Raw genomic sequence first — 23,952 nt, 5'->3', positions numbered from 1 at the left:
GCCCTCCCAACCTTTTCAGGAAGGACATCTTGGATTGGGGCTGTAGCCATCACAGCCCCACTAACCTTTTCATGGAGATTTACCATCCTAAAATGGGTTTGCTATTCAACCTCAGCCCAGGCTGAGATTTCCAAATCATTACCCAGTAGGCAATCTACAGGCAAGTTTGCTAACACTGCCACTCTCTTTGGGCCAGTGACACCTCCCCAGCTAAGATTGACTACTGCCATGGGATGATTAGTTTCTAGGCCATCAATGTTTGTCACCTGATATTTGGCATCAGGTAAAAGTTGCCTTGAGGGGACTAGACATTCAACCACCATGGTGATGCTAGCCCTGTATCTCTGAAGGCCTCAACTTTCAAGCCATTGATGAGGGGCTCCTGTCTATACTTGCTCAAAGTGTTTGGGCAAGCATTGAAATTGGCAAACCCCATGCCAGTCTCATAGACAAGAGTATCTGAGTTAGGGGACCTGGATAGGCCAGAGTCCACCTGTCCTCCAAAGGTAAACCCACCCAAATTCTTGGCGCTGCTCTCACCACCTGGGGGACCACTGCTAACAGTGACAGGAGGTGTTGGAGCCTTACCTGGAGGTATATTCTCTTTATTGCCATTCTTGGGACAACAGATATCTTTTTTGTAATGCCCCACCTGTTTACAGGTATGACAATAAGGCTTTTTCTGGGTTGTAGAAGGGTCTTGGGAGTTTTGGGGCCCTGGGGAAGTCTTTTCCTTACTTTTATCCCCACCCTTCTCTTGAGGCTTGGTAGTCTCTTTCTTCTGGTCACCACCCTGGTTCTTAGGCCTGATCCTGGTTCTGACCCATTTGTCTGACCTCCTACCCAATTCTTGTGGGGAGGTCAGATCAGAGTCAACCAGGTGCTGATGTAGAAGCTGATTTTGACAATTACTTAAGATTTGCTCTCTCATAATTAAATTATACAATCCTGTATAGTCAGTAACCTTACTTCCCAGCAACCAGCCCTCCAGAGCCTTAGTGGCACATTCAACAAATTCAGACCAGTCCTGAGTCTGTGTCTTCTGGGTGTCTCTGAACATTAACCTGTACTGTTCAGTGGTTAAGCCCAACCCATCAATCAGAGCACTCTTCAGGACCAGGTAGTTTCTAGAATCCCCATCACTAACTGTGAGGAGTCTGTCTCGGCCTCTACCTTCAAAGGAGAGCCACAAGGTGGCTGCCCACTGCTCCTGAGGGATCTGCTGCACCATGCAGGCTCTCTCAAGTGCAGTCATCCATTTGTGGATATCATCCCCAGCTTTGTAGGGGGGCACAATCTTACTCAGGTTTCTTGTATCAAAGGACCTGTCTTTATCCTTCTGGATAGTGCTGCCACCAGTGGATCCTAATCCACTCTCTCTAGGCTGTCTTGCTCTAGCAAGTTTCTCTTGGGCCAGGTCAACTTCTAATTCTTGTCTCTGGGTCCTCAATTCAGCCTCTCTCATCTTGGCCTCATGTTCCCTTCTCTGAGGGCTAGTCATCTCTTTCCTGGAGTGACCATGAGAGCCTCTAGAAGCATGGGAGTTGTTAGAGTCACCCGAGTGAGTCCTCCTCCTCCTAGGCTTCTGGTTAAGTCCACCTGGGTGTCTGAATGGGTTGTTACCTGATTCCGTCCCAAATAGGCTTAAGTTAGCCTGGTTCAGTCTACTGACCAGCACCTGACTATTTATGTCATCATCTGACTCACTGCTCCCCCCTTCTGTCTCTTCTTCCTCTTCCTCTTCCTCCTCATCTACCGGAGGAGCTCCAGTGATGGGGGCTTCCTCATCTACCAGGATGATAGGGACAGGGGTATCTACAGTGTCATCCTCTGAAGGATGGCCTCCTTCAGCATTCCCTGTGGGGTCTGCCTTAGAGGTCTTTAGAGTCTCAGACTGGTCAAAGATCTCTCTAAGGTGGTCTGTGGTAGGGGAAGGCCCTGTCCTCAGACCCCTTAAGACACAAAGCTGTCTTAATTCCTTAAAGGAAAAAATAGCAAATTTGGATGGTGCCCTTGGAGGGTCACTCTCAACAGGGATGTTCCCAGTGGAACCCTCTGCTCCAGACATTGCTCTGGTGTGGGTGGATGTGTTGCAATCTACCTACACTGGTGTTTACCTACTAAACCTATCTAGTAGCTGTAGTCAGGGTGTGCTACTCCCTTTGCTCTACAACAACTAAGTTCAGTAGAACTTAAGTATACTAGTCTTGTTTTATATGTACATAGCAGGTACCTGTATGATCTTTCAAATGATAATCTCAAAGATTGTAATGGTAAAACAACAGCAAGCTCAGATCCCAATCCGCTGCTCACCAATGTGAGAAGTTGGCCTGGTATATAATGCTCACTAATTCTAGTGATCACTTTGTACCATGCCAAGCAACCCTTATGATGATTGGTTGTAATTCAACCTTGTAGACCAGTTATCCTAGTGGTAACGTGGACAAAGCAGTCTTAGGCTAAACTCTGAAAGGCATGTGAAGCCAGCCGTATTACCATACACAACCCCCTTGAATACCAAATGAAAGGACACCACACAGATATATTTATTTATTTATTTATTTATTTTAAAAATTTATAAAGCGCAGCGTTTACCCGTGGGTGTCTTGGCGCTATGACTTGACTAAAGATCTCAGCTGAGCATGTGTTTAAATTAAAAGGGGTTGGCTGCACAGTTTATTGGTTAAATAACCAGGTTTTTACCAATTTTCTGAATTGGAGCAGGGAGGGTGCCAATTTTATTTCCTTTGGAAGCGTGTTCCAAAGTCTGGCTGCGGAGGTAGTGAAACATCTATCGCCCCATGTGACCGTACTGGTGCGTGGCACTACCAATAGATGTTTCTGTTCAGATCGTAAGGATCTTTCCGGTTGGTAGTAGAGGAGTTTCTGTTTGAGAAATGCTGGTCCAAGACCTTTAAGAGCTTTATATGTGAGACAAAGGGTCTTGAATCGAATACGGTTTTTCACCGTTAGCCAGTGATAATTCCTTATCGCCTGTTTGGTGGACTGAAACTTGGGGATGCCCGCGAGTAGCCTTGCTGCGGCATTTTGGATTAGCTGCAGTTTGGCTACTACCCGTGCTTGAGCATTTACAAACAATCCGTTACAGTAGTCCAATGATGAGAGTACTAAGGAGCTCACCACTGTTTTCCTTGTACTTTCCGGAAGATAGGGTAGGATTTTCCTAATAATCTTAAGCTTATAGAAAGCAGACGATTGAAAATATATATTGATTTATTAACTATAAAATCCCCTGGACTCTTTATGAGCACAGAAGCACAGGCGTTAAATCACAGGACAGTTTAAAATACACAAAAGTTGCACAATATGGATGAGCCCTAGGGGCCACCTAAACCATATACTAAGAAAGTGGTATAAGAGATACCAAATGGAAAGGGAACAGGCCTAGGGCCTTGGGAATCGCTGGAGCTATTCGAGACTAGCAATGATTAAGTCGGGAAAGGCCCTCGGGACTCGGGTGCAGTGTCTAAAGTGCACGCACTTTCCAATGTAAAGTCTATGGTGCGTAAAAAGTACAAAGTTAGATAGTTCGGAACCTTCCGAGTGACCTAGAACGCTGAAACTTAAGACACAGGCCCTTGAGATGTGTACCAGTGTAGGAACACCGGCGGAGCTGAGTTACCTCACCCACAGGAAGCGGGTGCACAGGGTCGAAGTAGTGTCGGGTTTCATCACGCTGGTCGATGGTGCTTGGAGCTGAAGATGCTGCAGGCGGCTCGATGTGAAGAGTTCCGGTGGATCCAAGGGTGGATCTGAAGATGTGAAGACCTGAAAGCAGAGGGGACAATGTTCAAAGTCACTAGCCAGTGACTACCGTACCGTGGAACCAGATTGGAACCAGGCGATGTCGGGTGCAAACAGGCGTTGTCGTGTAGCTTCTCTCTGCAGCCACGTAGACACCGGGGGTTGAGGACATCCAGGAGTCAGTCACAAGCTGTCCCACGCAGGCTTCTCGCTGTTGGCGGTGTCGGCAACTTGATTGGAGCAAACAGGCCTTGGCTAATGCAAGCCATGCAGGAATCGAAAAATGCTTAACACTCGGACCAGCAAGGTCAGAGCGAGTGCTCCTTTTCACAGGAGCTTGGGCAAGTCTGGTGCAACCAGACCTGCAGTGTAGTTTGTCGGTTTTGTCGCCAAGATGGCCGCTGACCACGTGGCTAGTGGCCAGAATGGCGTGTCGAGTGGCACAATGCAAAAGGGCCCCACGCAGATCGTGGAGATGCTGGGGGGCTGATCTTCGGTGCAAGGGCTGCTCGGTGGTGGGGGCTCTCAGTCCCCAAAGCACAATGTCGAGGATGCCTCGGTTGCTGTGCAGTCAGCTTTTCGAGTGTCTTCCAAGAGGTCCGGTCCCACGTCACTCGGTGCCTCCACGGGTCCCTTCTTTGCAGGGACTGTGGATCGGGCTCTGAGAAGTCTGGGAGTCTGGGTCTTGTCAGGCTCTGGGCTCGGGCTCCGGCGGGAGGCGGCGGCAAAGCGGACGTGGAGTTGCTGGTTGGTGCCTGTGTTCACAGGGTGGGCACTCCTAGGCCACAAGGGAGATTCTCTTCAGTCTTCTGAGCAGCAGAATGTCGAAGTCCAGTCTTCTTCTTTGTTTAAAGTTGACTCAGGATGATCTGCTGTGCAATGGCACTGTGTCGTAAAGTACCTGGAGTCCACAGATGTACCACAACTGGTTTATTGCAGGAAAGCAGCAGAGAACAACCTAGACACAAGCTGGCCAGGCACAAACTGTCACCACCTAGAACACTAGGAGGAGGCAGAGCCATCTACATTCTGGAATGAATGACACAGGTAAGAATCATGGTACAGCATGGAAATGGAGGAAAGATAAATATACAACACATCTCCTCCCGTAGAATAAAAGAAGAGAAACATGCCATGAAAGGAAACTTAACACAAAAGGTAAACATGTCATGAAAAGGAAACTTAACACAAAACTAAAGAAGGTTAGCGAAAACAGCGATAAAGGTTGCGAAAAACAATTGAGCAATAAAAACACAACAATTGATCAATAAAAACTAGGCATTGAAAGGGACACACGTCACCCCTCTAAAAGACCTAATCGCAACAGAAATCATTCAAGTAAACAGGGGGTCTATGAACATGGAAATGGAGGAAAGATAAATATACAACACACTGCTCCCACTCTTATTCCCAATCTGAGGGGTGGATCACCTACTAGGTCCCTCCTCTGGGAGGAACCAGGAAGGGGGGCGGTTACACCCCCTTTCCTTTGTCCAGCTCCTCGCCAGGCCTGGGTCTGGAAAGTCCCAGGACCGGTTTGGACTGGCTTATGCACGGGGACACCTTGTGTGCCCCGGGCATGTCTGATTCTATTGAGCCCTGGCCTACCCAATACACAAAACCCTGTCTGGGGTGGTGCTCGCACCTCCCAAGGCAGGAAACCCTTTGTCCAGGCCACCATCTGCCGAGTTTCGGTCAGCAGCAGGAGGCCAGACTCGTGTCTGTGGTGGCAGCATCCATTTTGTGATGCTGAGGCTCTGGTTAACTTTAACCGGGGTTAAGGCTACACACATGTCGTGTCCCTCTAGAAGGGTGGAATGCTATCCCCGTCGACAGAACTGTCGAGGGGATAGTATTCCAATTCGTATGACACCTTACTCGACATGTTTTGATAAAGCCAAACCAAAGATAGCATTTAACCGCGAGGATTATAATGCACTTAAGAGTATATGGTATGGCAATATCCCGGAACAGCTTAGGGAGTGGTTCCCGACAGCTGCAGACGGGCTCAGCTCATGCTAGAGCACCATCTCACATATTTCCAAGCACTCTGCCTCCAGGATTCATGAGGCCTTCCATAGGAGTGGCTGATAGGAACATATGTGTCCAGTTTAAGGTTAGATATAGGGATACTATATCTAAGCAAGAGGTGATTACACCAACTTGCCCCAGCTGAGTGATCAGCCAGTTGTGTCAAATATGGAGGCCAGCCAGGGGTGGCACAATACGTGCTGCAGCCCCTGGTAGGCCTTGCATGCACCTATGCCCAGGGTACCTAGGGTACACTGTTACAGGGGCCAATAAGGTGAACCAGTTCCAATTGTGTATGCACCTAAGGTACATGGAGTCCATTTTAAGGAGAGAGCAATTAGCCTGGGGCCCTGAATAGCAGGATCCCAGGCCAACTAAGTCAAAAACCAGCTAAACACCAGGCAAAAAGTTTGGGGGTAACCATAGTCCGATATCCACCTTCCTACAGTCACCTTGTGCATGATTACAGCAGTGATCACCTTCTTGCTTCCAGCGTGGATGCCAGCAATAATTAAAAAAAATATGGAATGTCTCTACATAGGTAATGCATACTACTGTGATGCCACTGCCCTTATCACAAAGTTAATAACATTAGTTTGATTTTTATTGCTCAAATATAAGCTTTAAATTCATTTTGGAAATTCAACCATTTCCCTCTAAACATTGGCTTCTGAATTCTTAAAATACCGGCAGCGTCACCAGCAGATCTGTATGCTTGAGCAGTCCAACCAATCTAAAGCGTAGCGCCAACAAGATGAAGAGGTGGACGTTTAGGCCCTATGCAGTTTGTAAGGGAACCAGGCCAATATTGCACAGTTTTAAATATTTTGTTATAACCAATGGTTTTGGTGGAATGTTACCCCAGAGTCACGTATTGAAGGACGTGCCGATTGTGTTTCTTGTTGCTTTAGCTGTAGGGCGAACATTCTCCTTGTTTTCTCGGTGCTCATACGTTTTTCCCGTATGCAACCAAAGTAGAAGACATGATTGGTAATCAATGTCTGTAGGTTATCCTTTGTTGGGATTTGTGTTAACATAGCTGTATGGGGTGCGATTCATGGTCTAGGGCAGTCCTCTTATCTTCAGCCTCCTTGTGTGCCTTCTGCGTCTCTCATTAACATACCTCATATGGCTACTGTCCCTGCTGCCCGCAGTACTTGTGAGGGGGTAATAAAGGTTCATTAGAGGCCCTTATTTTTCAAAGCATTTCTTGAACCCTCTTCCTCTTGTCTGGGGGCATACATTTCAACGTGATCTCTCTGCAGGTGTGGCGTCAGGAGACGCTGCAGTCAGGAGAGTTGGGTATATTTTTCTGCTGTACGGGGGGGGGCAGGTGCCAGGGTGGGTAGTCTTCCATTAAGCCACATAGTGGAGGCCTGTTATTATTCAGTTTACGATCACAGTGACGTGGTTTATCGATGATAGAGTCTCTCGCCAGATCCCAGTCTCCGTCCACTATTACTTTAGCAAGATCACATTCTGTAAGTAACCTCCTCAGGGTGAAAATCAAGGCATGTGTTAGGCCTTCAGGACCTTAGACAGAACCGCTGCTGACAGTGGTCTCTTGTACATTCATTTTAGCATTATGGGCATAGTCTATTTCTCCTGGACATCTCTTGTGGTGTAGGTTTCTGACTGGATGTGATCCAGACTCCTGTTTCCTATTCCTTCCATACATGCTGGAGGAGACATTGAAGAGCTTACAGGTGAACCCCTGCACACTGTCAATAAAATCAACCACTCAGGGGCTGCTCCCTCTGACCTCAAGCTGACAGTGATGTTTCAGCATCACAAACTCTTCAGGCCTGAAGACAAGATGTGGACTTCTACAAAGGAGGGGCAACTCAATGGGGTCTTACTGGCCCATTGGCTGCCACATTTTTATTCGATGGTCACAGGAAGAGTATTTCCCCTTTATAGCTGCCAAGCGCCAGCTCTGGGATACAGATAGCTTGAATGTTGAGCTGCAGGGTTGAATAGTCAGTTGTGTATCATCTATGCACATGTAACAGTGCAATCCTCTTGACTGTAAAAGTAATGCCAGCTGGACCATGTCGATGTTAAAGAGTAATGTAGACATTGCGGCTCCCTGTGGCCCTCCACCGGCAGCATGTCATGGTGCAGACTGAAAAGTTGTAAGTAACAAAGTCCTCAGACAGAGGAATCAGGTGTCTTCCAGTAAGGATACCATTGCTTACTTGAAACCAGACATGTTTCTTATTGGTCTTCATAAATATAAGAATAACAGGTAATAAGACGAGCTGCTGCTAGGCCAACAAACAAGATGTATGCAAGATGATGCTCGTGTCATGAACTGTTCCCTCACACCTTCCAATAACACCTGCACAGGGAAAATTGCCAAACAAGTGAATGCATTGTTTGTGCTATGTTGCGTCCGTTATTGTCCGCCAAATTAAAAGTATTCATGCATTAAATCACGCTCAATGGTTCTTCTATCAACACCCCAACACAACAGCTTTCTGATTGTTATTTTACCTCTGTATGGAAAGACGGCTTCATAGCTGGGCTCAGCTGCAAAAGAAAGAAGCATACATTATCACACAATCCATTTTTTCTGACAAAGACATCAAAAAGATGCTTCATAGACATTGAAAGAAGACATCCTGGCTATTTAAGTTGGTGTGGGTGCGATGAAGCCGAGAGAAGTTTACATACTTTCACTTTGAGAAGATCCAAAGATTGCCATCATTGTGTCCCAGGACTGGCTCCAGGCTGTGTCCTGCTGACCACAGGGATACAAGTTATCTTTTTTCTTTCCAGAGAAACCAGCCATCCCTAGTGAATCATCCTAGCAGAGGGTGGACATGCCCCTGGTTTGGTCTACATGAATCATTTCTTCCAAGGCTGAGTGGTAAAGAAGGTCCAGACACATAGGAGGAATTCCAATGGACCAGTTAGAATTCTATTTTTACTTGTAGTTTTGCAGTCGTTGGTGTGGGAACCATCTGCAATGATAGATGAGCATTGAAGAGATTGCTGAAGGACTTTTCTTTGTGGTCGCAGTGCTATCAGAACTTGTACAAACAATTAAGAAGCATTTCACACCCGAAGAACCAGGACAAGCTCCCAAGTCAACCTGAAAAGTCACAACCTTGCCGGCCACTTCTAAGAGTTTTTTCCACACTCTGCTCTTTTTATGAGAATTTCAAGACTGCAGCGGGACTGCTCACTGAATTAATTTAACCTCATTGGGACCCTTTTAAAGACGGTTTTAAGCTTGATCGGCTCAAATCTGCAAACTCAAGAATCATTTCTATTTTTGACGATTGAAAGTTGGATCATCCCTCAACGTACATCTGGGCATTGTCCCTAATGGGTCAACCTCAAGAGAGACATTGAGAAAAATGTTCTACTTTTTCATGCATTTTGCATTGGAAAAAACAGAGCGCATTTCCCAACGCTTTCTTATGATACTATGTGTTTCATATGTACAGTTTCCTCCATTTTATTTTGGTATTGTATTTCTAGTAATGTTACTAACCTACAGCTTAATTTAGATCCTAGCAGATGAGTTACTTCGTCACAACGGTGAGGTATATCCCTCCTGCCGAAATATACATCCCATGGAATATAACGGGATTTTTATTTTGGCGAAGGGGCTATCCGTCACCATTGAGACAGAGTAACCAGTTCAACAATATCCATATTGTGCCCTTCATCTAGTCCTGTTCATGCTCTTCATTTCTTTAGTTAAATGCTGTTTGTCTAGCTATTTCACTATAGCCATACATGTTCTCTGAGGATACGTTGCTACTTGTGGCAAGCTACAAATGGTGAGCCAGGGATTCCTCTGAGACCAGCAAACCCAGCTGCACTCTGGTGCCTTGCACATGTCGGCTTGGAATGTGTGCACTCAGATCTGTGTGGATGGGACCTGATATAGGAGGCTGACAGGGACATTCGCACATTCCACCAATGATCATTCCAATGTTAAGTTATGGGTTTTTGTTCTCTCGCTCAATATGAAGAACTCTCATCAAACAGGGCCAGTTTGACCAGAGAAGATAAACTCTTTCCCATCAACAGAAGGATCTACCTCCACCTGCCATCCTCAGACACCAATGCACACCACTTTCTATATGCAGACACTTGTTCAACACAGAACAATCAAGTCATCCAGGTTGATTTAAAGTCCCTAAGGTTCTACTCCATCTTCTATAGGGCTTGACTCCATCTTGATTCATGGAGGTACCATCTTCCTTCTCAAACTATGGAAGCCGCCGCTTTTTTCAGATTGATGCAGAATCATTGTCATGTCTGCTAGACGCAGATGTCACCTGACCTTGTTTTTCTAAGAACTGTGAAAGCATTAAGCCCTTTGATCAGTGACATATACCACCATCAATGCAACATTCTTCTGGGTCAAATGTCTGCTTTCCACTATGTCAAGGTTGATTAAGAACACATGCAGAGATATGACCAAAATAGTGTCGTCTGAAGTTGTGTCCTGTTACATTATATGTTCAAAAGGAAATGTCTAGAACAAATTCGCAATCTATGTCTGACATTGCTAAACTTATGTCAGAAATTCTAATTTCTGATAAGACGTAGTATGTAAAGACTGCCACTTGACCACTTGTCAGGAGAGGTCCATCACAGAGTACCCGAGATTCTGCCAGAGACGCTCTCCCCTACTGCTGGCCCTCTTCACATTCAACAGATGCTGCATCTCACCTGAAGCCTGAAACTGATAATGCTGAGTCCCGGAAGAAGACTGATTGACTGGGTGAAGTTGCGTTGTTTCTTTTCACACAGTACACAATGTTCTCAAATGAGCTATGTGTTTTATGCCTGCTACACAAGGGTGGATGTCTGCACGTTAATTAGGAGGTTTCTGATGAGTTTTATTGCTAGAGCCCCATTCTCACCCTCTGTTTGCAGGAATCCATCATCTTGTGTACCTCACCCTCACAATGTTTGACCATTTGGTATGTGTGAATTGTGTGGTGAATGTTACCAGTGCTGCACACGTGGCACACATGATCACATTCACACTTCCTGCAAACCCGGGGCATAGCTTTCAATGCACACCAGTGCTGAAAGGCTGTGTTGCTGGAACCAATCCTGCCTTGAGATAAAGCTGCATGGGGGTGCACGTGTAAGAAAAACAGGTCATTAGATGATCTGTGCAGAGCTCAATACAAGAGTTCAATGCAAGATGATGATAGTCTCATAAAATGTACCCTCACACTTTCCAAAAACACCTGCACAGGGACCATTGTCAGACCTAGTATGTACATTATTTTTATTATTATTATTATTATTGTATTAAATTTATAGGGAACACAGCCACCCAGAGGTTTCCTGGCGCCAACAGACACAATACGAAAGAAAGAACAACATCTACTGATTGAATAGCCAAGTTTTAAGGCCCTTACGAAAGTTTTGCGACTGGTTTCGTGACGGAGAGGTGTGGGTAACAATTTCGACAGCATGGGGCCAGATACAAAAGGGACCGTCTGCCCATACGAGACAGTTTACACTTAGGATTAGGAACTAGAAATTTGGCTTGAGAGGAAGATCGAAGTAGGCATGTCGGATGATATGAGTGGGCTAGGGAGCTCAGGTATTGGGGTGCTAAGCCCAGCTTGATCTTATGAACATATGGCCTTAAATTTATTGCGATTCTCTATTCTGAGCCAGTGGAGGTCACCGAGAGCACCTGAGATGAAAGACTTTTTTGGTACATGACAGAGCAGTCTAGCCGCAGAGTTCTTAACAACTTGCAGTTTGCGAACTACCTCCTTATTTGCTCCTAGGTATAGAACGTTGCCATAGTCCAGCCTGTACATAATCAGGACCTGGATCCTGATTATGTACAGGCTGGACAATGCTTGCATATATTCATTGTTTCAGCACTATGGTAGAAATCTACCATCCATTTTCTCTGGTGCTGCTTATAATCGTTTATATCTGTTTCTCTCTTATGGTTGTTTCAGCACACCTATTTCATACTAGAATGATGCTGGTTCAATCATGTTTATTTAAAACATTCTCACTGCTTATTCTGTGAATCTCTCTGAGACAAAGTGAGCACGAGTGAGTGAGCGAAAAGTACTGTACTGTTTCCACGATCCCTGATGAGACAGGGTTGTCATGTTCGATAGTTGCCAGGAACTATTCTCTCCTTGGTAAGAGGAGATTGCAATGGCACTGGGAGCGAGCTAGGTACACAGGCAAACATTGCTGGTGGGGAGTCTGGAATCAATCTGGGCACCAATATCACAGTTTATGTTGTCTAAACGCACAGATTCTATATAGGTTTATAGGAACTACAAGACACTGTGAAGTCATCACTGCCCAGCAACCAAGATATTGGCATCAACCCCTACACAGAGGTACCCTCAGCACAGGGGAAAGAGCGCCAACTCACCTGGTCTTGTTTCCACGTTGACATAGTAGGGTTCATCTGTAAAAGAAGGTGTAGTGTTAGACCCTCAAGATGCAACCATAGAATCCAGTGAGTAATACCTGAGCTACGCAGCTCATCACAAGGCCTACATCCCATGCAGCAGCATGTTTACAACACATACATGAATCAACTGACCTGATAGGCATGTACCCATTTTCTTGCCTCTGAAAAACACACACATCAGCTTTGCAAAAGACATTGGCTTGATACCCAAAGGGAAGCTCAAATACCTCACACATTAGCTTACAAGACCTTTGTAGCCCCAGGGAGAGCTCTGCTGTATGAGGCTGATGTTTATGCCTGTAAGATTTTGCCACCTCTGGGACATGTCTGCTGTTACAGCCTGAACCTCTCAGATCTATGTAGCTTAGAGTTTTCTCTAGGAGTCTGCAGTATCCGTGCGGGGGGTGCTAGTACTTTAGCATGTTGGATTTTCCTACAGGATGAGTCGTGCTTGAGGTCCTAGATATTAAGATAGCTGGAAGAAATCAGGGATAGCTCTCCTGTACTCGTATGAGCCCTTATGTTCTGAGTGACCTGAGGGATTATTCTAACATCTGAGGATTGAACCATACGCCCTGTGTAACCTTAGGGATAGCTCTGCTGTCTGAGGCTTGCACCAGTAAGACCTTTGTATCCTTAGGGATGGCTCTGCTGTCTGAGGCTTGCACCAGTAAGACCTTTGTAGCCTTAGGGATGGCTCTGCTGTCTGAGGCTTGAACCAGTAAGCGGATTGGGCCAATCGCCTCTGAGGACAAAGTGCAGCCAAACTGAATGGGCCACTTGCCTTTGAAGACAAAGTCCAGTAAAACTGATGGGCCATGTTTCTCCGAGAAGACAGTGCATTAAAACTGATGTCTAGGTGTCTCTGAGGAGTCAATCCAGTAAAACTGCTGGTCACATAACTCCGGGGAGACAGTCCAGTAAAACTAATGGGGCAGGTGCCTCTGAGGAGATAATCCACTAAAATCTGCTGACCACGTGCGTCTGGGGAGCCAATCCAGTAAAACCGATGGGCCACTTGACTCTGAGGAGACAGTCCAGTAAAACTGCTGGCCACGTGACTCTGAGGAGCCAGTCCAATACAACTGATGGGCTCCTTGCCTCTGCAGACACAGTCCAGTAAAATGTATATGGCACTGATAAGTCCTTAAGCCTCTGAGGAAACAGTTCAGTAAAATGGATGGGGCCATGTACCTCTGAGTAGACAATCCAGTAAAAACGGATGGGCTACATGTCTCTGAGGAGACAGCCAAGTAAAACTAATGGGCTACATGTCTCTGAGAGGATAGGCCAGTAAAGCTGCTGGCCACATGCCTCTGAGGATCCAGTGCTCACATACGCCTACAAAGTCCTCCACAACATCGGACCTGCCTACCTCAACCACTGCCTCTCCTTCTACACTCCCACCAGATACCTCCGCTCTCCCAACCAGGCTCTGGTCACTGTCCCCCAGATCCACAAGACCACGGCTGGAGTAAGATCTTTCACCTACTTCACTGCAAAGACTTGGAACTCTCTTTCTCTGCACCTCAGGCAATCACCCTCACTTCCTCCATTCAGGAAGGACCTCAAGACCTGGTCTCTTCGGCTGAAGTGCAGAACCCAACCCAAGTGCCTTTACACACCAACAGGCGATTAGCCGTGCTCTATAAGAACCCTGATTGACTGATGGTTGAGTCAAGTAAAACTGATGGGCTGCGTGCCTCTGAGGGAACAGTCTGGTGAGATTGATGGAGGCCACATGTGTCTGAGGAGACAGATGAGTATAACTTATAAGCCACATGCCTCGGAGGCAACAGTGCAATGTAATGTACACACAACATGCCTCGGAGGGGACAGTCCAATAAAACGAAGGGCCACATGTCTCTGAGTGGGAGAACTAGCACCCCAAGACTTGCCACATCATTTTGTTCCACGACTCTTAAATGCTACACATCTCTGCTTATGTCATTGCACTCTGAAAAAATAGTAAGGACTTTCCTCCTCCATGACAACAGTGAAGGACTTACTGAAAACATCCAAAGTGCAACTTACCTTTTTCATCAACCTTCTCACAGCCATTTGAATAAAGTGAACCACCTATTAAAACAGAGATAAAGTTCAGTTGACATCAGGTCAGCCACAGCAGGATGTGGATAAGGTAATGTACAGAAAATCAATACTGGATTCAGAAAGAGATGAAAGACATACTACAAAGATACAAGAAGATGCTTTGTGAACTAAAACCATTGCCCGGTTGAGTTGAGGCCTCCACGGTTGGGAGACTGGCTCTTAGATAGTTGGGTTTCATAAATGACTGTGTTTGGTGAACTGAGAGGAATAACATAAGCTGCTGCCCCTTCGGCCCCACCAACCCGTAGCTCCCCCGCTCTATTTTGCATCAGGGAAAAGGGTGGGTTATAATGGATGAAGCCTTCGCTGGGCTGTAATCACTCACTCAGTGGTCCATCCGTCACAGAGCTGCTGTGTCCCAGCAACGCTCATCTTTGCCTATTGAGGGTGACCGGTTATCATTCTCCCTGCCGGTTTCTGCTATGCGAGGCATGGCGGCAAGGGCCAGGGAAAATGTCAAAAAGCCCCAACATGCAGGAAAAATCTCTCTGCATATGGGGTCAATTTATCTTTTGGTTCTGATAAGACAAACTGATCCTCTGATCCATAAAAGTTTGCCAAATAGGTACTTTAAAGATGTCCTCAGAGCATAGAGACCCCTACCAGACAAGTGGGGATCAGTAAATGCGGTGGGAGGTCCTCCACCAGGGTGGCGGGCTCTCGACCTCCAACACCCTAGTGAGACAGAGGGCCACTCACCAAGGCCTTTACGTGTCTCCATGTCATCATCTGTTGCTGGTACAAGAATGCATCTGGATACCTGAGTAGAAGCTCAGTACCGTGGACAAAGGACTCAAACCTCCAGTTAGTTATTGATGACCCGCTTCAGGAACTAATATCAGCGACGCCAACAAGTAGCTGCAGCTTTATGAAGCTCCATCCAGAAACTGCAATAATTTTTCTGAAAGTCTGGATCATCTGTCAACTTGTTAGTGACCGGATCCCAAAGTAATTTTTGAATTAGGGTTCTGTTATTTTTTTATGCAGCTGAGTTTTTGTGCAGCATTATTGCACTGGTATTGTTGCATTGTACAGCAGTTGTGTTGTGTTTTTATTGATTTGTTGTGATGTCTACTATTATGTTCTAACGGTGTTCCAAAGCTGCTTTGTGTATAATATTGTGTAATGTTCTGTTGATTTGACAAACAATTATTTACCACTGCCCAAGGTGGTAAAATTGCGCTGCTGCACTGTTTTAACTGCATAAGACAATAGACTGTGGCAAAGACCCTTAACTTAGCGCTCACAGTGCTCCGTTGATGTAAAGCGACCTATAGAAGACGAGCAGGTGGGCGTGTCCTCTGATGACTTGCTGACACTGTCCCGCTGCATACCTACTTCGCCTTCAGATGCAAGTGCTCATTGTGCACCTTACAGGTGCCCACATTCCAGCGAATACCTCCTTCTTGTGGGAGCCTAGCACATTTTATGGGTTTAGATATAGACGGTGTGTTGTTTTAGATTTGTTGCTTCAGTGTTCTGCAGTTTTGCATTTGTCGCAGCATGCACTGTGACAGCCAAGAGTAGGAAACAAACACTTGGGACTACTTCCTAGTTTGACCTGTGGTGTAATGAAACTTGAGGGGACCCCTGCAAAATACATGGAGTGTCCTCCCCTGACTGAAGTCAGGAGCTCTCAGGCCAGGGGCTTGCTGACTGTGCACAGTGTAGGAGGGTGCCCCCTGGAGCAAGGGCCCGGCTGCACCACAGGATAATGTTACTCAACTGAGTTTGACACAGTTTGCAATCCCCAGTTTCCCTGCGTATGTATGATATCCGTCACATTTAACCAAAACAGCATCATCCAACTGCTGCTCATCGAGATCTGGCAAATACTCAAAGCGTCCTTTGATCCTAATCCTTGTTGGTGCATGAACAATACTGCAGCTCGGTCCACACACTGCTAACGTCAAAGAACACTTTTCCCATCTCCCCCATTTAAAACTGGTTCATCAGACCAGGTAGAAGGGGTGTGGGTGTAGTTGTCAGTTCAGCATGCCAATCACTCACAAACACACTCCATTACTACCTGAAAGTCATATTTAGGATTGGCGTCGGCCAACAAAATATAATTAAATTATATGCAGAATACATTTCCTTCAGCCAGCTCTCTTCATCCATTGGTCTGATATTGTGTCATTCACATTTTGCTTCCATCCACTACACATTATCTCTTTCACAAGGAGCACATCACACACAAGGTAGTTCCCTTCAGTGCCAGTGTTTTTGCTTCTACTCTAGTAGAACATTAGTGTTGTCTTTGTGATTGCAGGGCATTTCTACCAGCTCCTTCTGTGAGCAAAGGACACACTCCAGCTTCATCAGTCCCTCTCTCCTGCTAGTGCTGTTGTAAATGCCTTTTGCAGCTGCCTTTGTTTATCTGACTGCTCCTATTTCACTGCATGCCAGATTACATCTGGTTTTTATGAAGTTATCCTCTTTTCAGAGTGCATGCACTGATGTGCATTTATGACCGCTTCCTGTATGGCGTGTTGTATGTATTTTAATAGAGGACTGCAGTAATTCTTTTAAGCCAGTTCAGTCTGTATGTCCTGCTTGTATGTCTTTATAGGTTTCTTTCACTGCTCTTGTTTGCTGTGCTCATATGGGCATTTAACTAATATATTACTAATTGAATCTGTACTGTTTAGTCAAATTTACTTATCTATCTATCTATCTATCTATCTATCTATCTATCTATCTATCTATCTATCTATCTATCTATCTATCTATCGCCCTCACTCTATCTATTTATCTATCTATCTATCTATCTATCTATCTATCTATCTATCTATCTATCTATCTATCTATCTATCTATCTATCTATCGCCCTCACTCTATCTATCTATCTATCTATCTATCTATCTATCTATCTATCTATCTATCTATCTGTCTATCTATCTATCTATCTATCTATCTATCTATCTATCTATCTATCTATCTATCTATCTATCGCCCTCACTCTATCTATCTATCTATCTATCTATCTATCTATCTATCTATCTATCTATCTATCTATCTATCGCCCTCACTCTATCTATCTATCTATCTATCTATCTATCTATCTATCGCCCTCACTCTATCTATCTATCTATCTATCTATCTATCTATCTATCTATCTATCTATCTATCTATCTATCTATCTATCTATCTATCTATCTATCTATCTATCTATCTATCTCCCTCACTCTATCTATTTATCTATCTATCTATCTATCTATCGCCCTCACTCTATCTATCTATCTATCTATCTATCTATCTATCTATCTATCTATCTATCTATCTATCTATCTATCGCCCTCACTCTATCTATCTATCTATCTATCCATCTATCCATCTATCCATCTATCCATCTATCCATCTATCCATCTATCCATCTATCCATCTATCCATCTATCCATCTATCTATCGCCCTCACTCTATCTATCTATCTATCTATCTATCTATCTATCTATCTATCTATCTATCTATCTATCTATCTATCTATCTATTGCCCTCACTCTATCTATCTATCTATCTATCTATCGCCCTCACTCTATCTATCTATCTATCTATCTATCTATCTATCTATCTATCTATCTATCTATCTATCTATCTATCTATCTATCTATCTATCTATCTATCTATCTATCTATCGCCCTCACTCTATCTATCTATCTATCTATCTATCTATCTATCTATCTATCTATCTATCTATCTATCTATCTATCTATCTATCTATCTATCTATCTATCTATCTATCTATCGCCCTCACTCTATCTATCTATCTATCTATCTATCTATCGCCCTCACTCTATCTATCTATCTATCTATCTATCTATCTATCTATCTATCTATCTATCTATCTATCTATCTATCTATCTATCTATCTATCTATCTATCTATCGCCCTCACTCTATCTATCTATCTATCTATCTATCTATCTATCTATCTATCTATCTATCTATCTATCTATCTATCTATCTATCTATCTATCTATCTCCCTCTATCTATCTATCTATCTATCTATCTTTGCAAGCCTTTTTATCTATCTTACAACCCTTTCTCTTGAAAACAAAAAATGCATTAGCAAAGGCAAGAGGCTGGCGGCCAACGTCAGATCGACTGGCTTTTTTTTAGTTCTGGCGTTAGCCAAGCTCTTTCGATTTTATAAACATTATGTGTATAACATAGTTACTTACAGGAGTTTTCAAGCAGAGCCCATCCATTAGTCTGTTGTTCTGTCATTGGCATTCTTCTCAAGAATGCATCATGGAGGAAAGGTTCAGCCCACGTCAGCTATTGGCTGGCTTCACTGTGATTTACACCATGCCTCCCTTTCACAATGAGCACATCCGCACACAATGTAGTTCCCTTTATGGCCAGGGACTTCTGTGTGAAGGTGTGCCTTTTTGAGACAATTTATTTTTGTCTTTAGCCATTGTTTGTTTGTTTTTTAGATTGATGAGGACCCTCGCTTCCCCAACAATAATGTTTTGCAAAAACGATGACAGAACAAAACAAGCATTGCCGAAAGCCAAAACGCTGGCACCCAATGCCAAACTTATTGGCTTTGCTTGTTGTCAGTATTGTTTGGCAGTCGCACATGAAAATACACAGACAGAAACAGTGCGGCTCTGTACTTCAGTTGGGGACTGATGACGGTTAAGCGGAGTTTTCAAACACGCTCGTCTTTCAAAGTGGATCCTATTGCTATGAAAGGACAACAAAATGCCACAAACTTGTCTGCATGGCTAGTATTTATAATTTTTGAAACACACTAGCAGAGTGACATATATACTCTGGTCCTGACAAATGCCTTGGAACTTTTCCAAGTCTTCTTTGGCAGAGACATGTTGACCCCATGAGATAAGGCAATTATAGAAATCCCTACCCATCTAATGTTTAACTCTATCCAATGAGACATCAGAATAACGGCCACTTTTTGCCCAAAATGAGATAGATTTAGATCACACTTTTGTCACTAGTCTTGCATTCTGCCCCCTCACGCCTAAACATCAACATTGCTCATCTTTATAACAAACAAACCTCCACTCCTTCCCTAGGGAAGTTGTAACCCACACTCTGATCCCTGAGGTCCTAGTGTGAGGAGGGACCCCAGTGATGAAGCATGCCACCTTCGGGTGAGTGAGGGTTCTCGTCCTAAGAGTGCAGTGCTCCATCTTGGCTCTAGCCATTCCTTCCTGTCACACCAACACATGTACATAGTGTGTGATATAGTATGGTTTGTCACTGTGGACACTCCAGGTATAAGATATATCTCAAATGCGCCAACACTCCAGTTCGACCCATCTATCAGCCATCTGCTAAGAGGTCCAGGACGGGATTCGGAACCAAAATCTGTCCTGGTAAAAAAATGTAAATCAGCCCCTCTCCCTTCCTTCTCTCTTCTCTCTCGCTCTCTCTCTTCTCTCTTTCTCCTCTCTATAGAACCCCCCTTACACCCCTGTGCCTCCTGTAATTACTTGAAGAAGCAGGAGAAAGTGGTGGATTTGCCCTCAGCGGCCCCTGCCTTAAAAACCGATCTCCGATTGCTCCAACCCACAGCGGAAATGCCCAGTGGAAAAAACTACCAATCCAGCTCATACCTTGGTTAAACGCTCCATTCCTGGAAGGTGGAAGATGGAGCAACACTTTCAGGCCTTCTTTAGGTTTTTAATCTTTCTGATGGAATCACTATTGGCTGCCCTTTAATGTTGTTGGGGAGTGCCCAAAGGGTCCCTCCATTGGGCACTCACTCTCTTCAAGGTCTAGTGTGAGTACTGCAAGGCTCCAGGTAGGAGTAAGGGCATGTGTTCCTTAGAAGTCAGTGCTGCTCCTAGTGGGCCATGTGGATCCATCTCAAACACCGTAGAGGTGGGCGAGCTGCTGAAAGGTCGAACCTAAAGCCTGGCTCTAGCTCAGTTCAAGGTCAGTTTGGAACCTGGAGCCCATAACAATCTGAGCTTTCATGTGGTTTCTGCCTGCCACCCTCCCTCTACCCTTGTGCACAAAAAGGTAAAAACAAAACATTAACATCTGAGGTAAAAAGGAGACACAAACAGATACTCATTTAGTGGCTGATTTGTATAAAATGAATTCAGACAACCTGGATTAATCCCCGCTTCTCTACTTGTGTGATCTGAGGTGTATATCCTCATTTTCCCCACATTTCTTTTTCTTCACTATCTTATATGAATGTACCATCAAATACATGAGTTCAGAATACCAGCTGTACAAAAACCTATTGTGTTTGATTTAATAGACTATAATGGTGCTCTGTATATAAGGGTCCAGGTCACATACAGGGTTCACCTGACAACTGTCCTGCCTCTTGGTTCACTAATGGAACTATCGCCAGGGTGGGAGCAGGGGCAAGACTGGTTCTAAGTTCATGTTTAAAAACTTTAATAAGCACTTCTTAGTGCAGTGCTATAATGTGAGGTATTAGTGATAAAGCTTATACATGTTAGAGAAATACACTTTACACATTTTGAAGAGACGTAATCAATTATATGTGATGGTTTTTGTATGATTTGCATCACTTGCGCAGGATCTTAGAGACAAGCCAAAACGTTATCTCTTTTTTGGCTTGCCCTGTTCATTTGTAGGCCATTTCACCTCTACTAAGCAGCCTGTGCGCAGCTCCACATCACTCGGTTTCATTGTTGCTTTTCTCAAAAGGTAGTTTAAAACAATGCACAAGCCTTTGAAACATGGATGCCTCCATTTTGCTCTTTTAAAAGTTCATGCAGCCTTGATCTTGCATCTGGGCCTACACTGCAGCTTATGGACCTTCAGCGGAAAGAGGGCACAAGGTAAATGGCCCCCAACGAAAATGCGTGTGTGCAACTTAAAACAACAGAGGGGGCATATTTACAAAGGAATTGCACCACAATCTCACAGCACCTATACCTATCAATTGTGGTGTACGCCAGAAGTGCGTACTCGTGCCAACCTTATTTAGCCTTTATATAAATGGTCTGATTGACGCCCTGTCAGTAAAAAAAGATCTCGATGCACCTAAGTTAGCCTCCTGCAGAATGTCGGCAATGATGTTTGCCGATGACACCATATTGGTTGCCAAATCGCCCATGGGAATACAGAGGGTTTTGGACAAATTTGAGCGGTTCTGTAGCGATAGGGGCTTAGAAATAAACCTACAGAAAACAAAATGCATGGCATTTAACTGTTCCAAAAGCACATGCCCCAACCCGTCTCTTAATGGCAAACCCCTTGAGAGAGTATCATCCTTTGTCTATTTAGGCATTACAATATCCGAATCTATGGATTGGGGGCTACACATCACCAAGTCCACGCTAAAATTAGCACAATCCTCAGGGGGCATTTTGAGGGTTTTTAATAACTCTAGCAAAAGATCCATAAGCCCAGCAATTGAAATCTACAGGGCGCAGGCGAGAGGTGGGGCATTATATGGTGCAGAGCTTTGGGGCCACCTAAATTTGAATAAGTTAACACAGGTGGAAAATCAATATTTAAAACAACTATTCAGATTGCCACGTAGTACCCTGCTGGTCCCGTTACGCCTCGACACAGGCATAACCACAATAGCCGAAGTAGCAGGCGCAAAACCTATAATATATTGGTGTTGCCTGTGGGTAACACCCGAACTCACATCGTACAGGGAGGAACTAGCAGAAGTTCTAAGGGCACGTGGCGCTGTAAAGATCCCTTGGCTCACACATATTAAATCCTTATTTACCAGTATGGGTCTAGGGGATTGCTGGTCTTGCCCTGAGTCTGCCTGCCTGCTAACATCTAAGGAACAAATGAAGGCACACTATAAAGAGTACAGACTGACTCAATTATACACTCTTACTAGAATTGGGAAACTTTCTTCTGGGTTTTTAGAAATCAAAGATATACCTTGCTTCGAGTCGGCAATTGATCTCATAAACCCACCAGTAGCAAGGAAGCTCTATTTACAATATAGATATGGAGTGCTTCCACTCCGCTGTTTTACATCTAAGTGGAGAGACCAACATCTGACTCATTGTCCGGCTTGCGAGCATCCCGAAGAATCTGAGCTCCACGTCTTCTTTAGCTGCCCAGGTTACAAGAGAGCAAGGAAGCGCTGGTTGGTTCAGATATGCAGAAATCTGGGCAACAGGCGCTGCCTCAAAGTCTTTAGGATACTGAAAACGACTTGAGCATCCCAATAGTGTATTCAGTTGCAGATTTCCTGTTCTCAATGTGGTGCACTAGAAGGGTCTACCTGAGTTCTAGAAATGAAGTACTGACGGTCCTGCCCTGAAGTATCATTCCCAGTAGAGTTGCCTTTTATATCTGTAAAAGTTTTTAACCCAATAATCTTTGTTTTTATTTGCCTTCTCTTTTAGCTAATTTATATATTTATTGCACTGCGCACTTTCAACAAACATCCTGCAAAGTCTTGCCTACCCTTACTCCCAAAATCTCATTGTATTGTCTAATATGAATTTATCTTTTACCTATTACCGGGTTTTTATCCTTCCCTTTATTTCCTTTATTCATGTAAATGCTTACTGTGTGCTGTACTTTCTAGGTCATTCTGACCGAAATAAAGTCTTTTTGAACTGATTGAACTTCATTTCTCCTTGTTTTCGCTGATTTCATGTGTGCTGCCTTGTGCAGCACACATAGAAACAGCAAAACGCCATTGATTGTTAATGTGCAGGAAGGTGTCCCTTCCTGCACACAAACAATCATTTTAAAAAATGACGTTTTGCAGCTTCTATATGTGCTGCATGAGGCAGCACATATAGATGTTACAAAGGGTCATTATCGATTGTTTATGTGCAGAGAGATTTTTATGAAGCCAAACCATACACCTGCTTCAATGAGTGAGATTGTGTTGAGGTGAAGGCGATCACCTTTACATGTGGGTAGTGAGGGTATTCCAAGAACACATATTTCCCCATGAAAGTCAACCAATAACTGATGCTGGAGACCAGTAACTTGAGGCAGAGGTAGACCCCACTAGTGTATATGTCAATGTGTCCTATTACACCAAACAGACAGAAACGACAGATAGATGCAGTGAGAAGTAAACCAGAGACTAGATGTGACACACAGAAAGAAACGCAAGACAGGTGGACAACATACCAAGGCTGATGCCTACTGGAACTTTATTAAAGCCGTGCGGGCCAGACTGAGAACCAAAACCGGCCCTGGCAAAGTGCTCGGCCGGCCCCCCTCCCCCGAGGGTTGGAGGTGCCGCCGAGCTCTTTCACAGGGTCTGTTTTCGGCCGATTTTGAAATACGGACGATTTTTCAGTTATGCTGCAAAAAACGGCCCAGCAACAAAAACGGCCCCCAGGAGCCAAAGCCGGCCCCCACCCGTGCGGCCCACCGAGGGATTGCCCGGTGCCCGCTACGGTCAGTTCGGCCCTGGAGACACCCCTAAAGAATACCCAGGCAAGACAAGGTGAGCCAGCCATCTGTAAACAAACAAAACCTTAACCCAGAGCTGTTGGAATACCCAACTTTTCTGGATATGAAATTAATAAAGGTATCAAGAGAATGAAACGCGGATAGTAGATGTATTTGGCAAGCTGTCCAGCTACTAAGTCAACATACAAAATTTGAGATAATGCTTGGAACAGAGATTATTTGTTCATTGCCCTTTC

General features: G+C 44.6%; 1 protein-coding gene across 1 annotated transcript in view; it reads right to left on the bottom strand.

Moving 5' to 3' along the window:
* The window catches only part of LOC147706590 (V-set and immunoglobulin domain-containing protein 10-like), a 190,073-nt gene that overhangs the window by 59,817 nt on the left and 106,304 nt on the right, over positions 1-23,952 (bottom strand). Inside the window, exons 7-9 of the mRNA XM_086933083.1 lie at positions 14,267-14,311; positions 12,191-12,226; positions 8,293-8,328 (exon numbers count right to left, since the gene is read on the bottom strand). Coding sequence (XP_086789209.1) covers positions 8,293-8,328; positions 12,191-12,226; positions 14,267-14,311 — 117 coding nt within the window. The remainder of the gene's footprint in view (positions 1-8,292; positions 8,329-12,190; positions 12,227-14,266; positions 14,312-23,952) is intronic.

This window comes from Lissotriton vulgaris, chromosome 7 (genome assembly GCF_964263255.1).
Source record: "Lissotriton vulgaris chromosome 7, aLisVul1.2, whole genome shotgun sequence".
NCBI lineage: Eukaryota > Metazoa > Chordata > Amphibia > Caudata > Salamandridae > Lissotriton > Lissotriton vulgaris.
Note: the sequence above shows the minus strand (reverse complement) of the source record. Positions and strands in the feature narration are given on the sequence as shown.